This window comes from Cyprinodon variegatus, unplaced genomic scaffold (assembly GCF_000732505.1).
Source record: "Cyprinodon variegatus isolate N-32 unplaced genomic scaffold, C_variegatus-1.0 Scaffold1578, whole genome shotgun sequence".
Classification (NCBI taxonomy): Eukaryota; Metazoa; Chordata; class Actinopteri; order Cyprinodontiformes; family Cyprinodontidae; genus Cyprinodon; species Cyprinodon variegatus.
Window position 1 is genome coordinate 25,790 of NW_015152031.1, and position 1,742 is coordinate 27,531.

A 1,742-nucleotide genomic window follows, 5' to 3' on the forward strand; every position below is an offset into this window, starting at 1 on the left:
CCCTGAAAGGCGTCCCTGAAATGGACGGCGTCCCTGAAATGGACGGCGTCCCTGAAAGGTGTCCCTGAAATGGACGGCGTCCCTGAAATGGACGGCGTCCCTGAAAGGTGTCCCTGAAATGGACGGCGTCCCTGAAATGGACGGCGTCCCTGAAAGGTGTCCCTGAAATGGACGGCGTCCCTGAAATGGACGGTGTCCCTGAACAGGACGGCGTCCCTGAACAGGACATTGTCCCTGAAATGGACGGCGTCCCTGAAGGTGACGCGCTGGTCTGGTTCTGTGCAGGTGAGGGACCTAAGGCTCACCTGCAGAGGCTGGCAGAGAGCATCCGCTGGTCGTATGGCGCCGGCATCGTGCTGCGGCTGGGAAACATCGCCAGGCTGGAGCTGAATTACTGCGTCCCCATGGGGGTCCAGAGCGGAGACAGGTACCAGAGCCCGCGCCATCAAACGCCTCAGGCGGCGCCATGACTTCACCTCTCCTCCATTTTGTCTCCTAGGATATGTGACGGCGTCCAGTTCGGAGCAGGAATCCGCTTCCTGTGATCCCTGCCCCCCCCTCCCTCACCTGTCTGGGGTTGGATGCTGATGGGGAGCGTTTCATTTCTGCACCTGTTGTGAGAGTAAAGAACCAGAAGCAACGAGCCTCGCTGTGGAACTCCGCCTGCAGCGCAGATTTCCATCGACCGCAGACGGAGAACCTGAATCACTCGGTCGGCTTTTCACTGTTTTTCTCCCGACGTGTTTTATGTGGTGAAGTTAGCGCCATATGTGGCAGCAAAGTTCCTGGAGAAGACGAAGCACGCCTGGAAACGCACTAAGGATGAGGGGAGGAGCGCCGCCTCCTCGCTTCGTCTTTCACCTGGAATGCTCCAGAATAAATGTCACCTCCTCCTGTTTCCTTGTTCTTCTCTTTCTTTGAGTCCAACATCCAGTTTCTCTGCAGAAGTTTTAAACCCTCAGAACGTTTCAGCTGCTGGTTTGGGTAGAAAAGTCGTTTATTGACAGAAAGTTTTATGTTTTCCACAGATTCTCATTGGAGTTCAGTTCTGGGCTTTGACTAGGCCGTTCTGACCAATCATGTTTGACTGAAACCCTTTGGTCTAAAAATATGGAGTGAATTTTGCTCCATTGTTGCAAAAAGAAAGCGTTTTGTAAATGGGATTTAATTTTTTTTATTTAGTTTAGAAATGAAACTTTAAAAACGTCTTAATAACAAAAAAGGTTTTGAGAGTAATTTTGGTGTTTCTTGATCTATTTTTTTTTTTCATGTTTTATTTTTCAAGGTATATATTTGTTTCACTTTTTTTTTTTTTTTTTTACAGATTTAATACTTAGAACAGTTTGTTTTCTTTTATATTTGCTTTTCACTGATCAGTTTTTGTCTAAAACACATTTTTAGTCCATTATTGTTGAATAAATGGAGGAAAATAATCTGAAAGAAGCAATTCTAAAATGTTTTTTTTTCTAAAGTCAGCACTAAAAAAGTGAAAATATAAAGTCTATAAAATAACATTTTCAAATAAAATACAAAAAGTCGCTCTTTAAACCTTTTTTTGATTTTTCAAAGTTTCATTTTGTGATTGTTTTATTTACAAAAACGGTTCTTTGCAACAATATTGGAACAAAATTCCCTCCATATAAAATCCTCCTGGATTTTTTTTTTATGTGTAAAAACCTTTAAAATCAGTTGATTTTGTGATTTTAAAGCGATGAAATGAGGGAAAGGTGTGGTTATCTTTC

At 43.8% G+C, this 1,742-nt stretch overlaps 1 protein-coding gene across 1 annotated transcript in view; it reads left to right on the top strand.

Moving 5' to 3' along the window:
• Window positions 1-1,169, top strand: part of LOC107103965 (sorting and assembly machinery component 50 homolog A-like) — an 8,833-nt gene extending 7,664 nt beyond the window's left edge. Inside the window, exons 14-15 of the mRNA XM_015403840.1 lie at window positions 286-427; window positions 500-1,169. Coding sequence (XP_015259326.1) covers window positions 286-427; window positions 500-545 — 188 coding nt within the window. The 3' untranslated portion in view covers window positions 546-1,169. The remainder of the gene's footprint in view (window positions 1-285; window positions 428-499) is intronic.
• The last annotated feature ends 573 nt before the right edge of the window (window positions 1,170-1,742 follow it).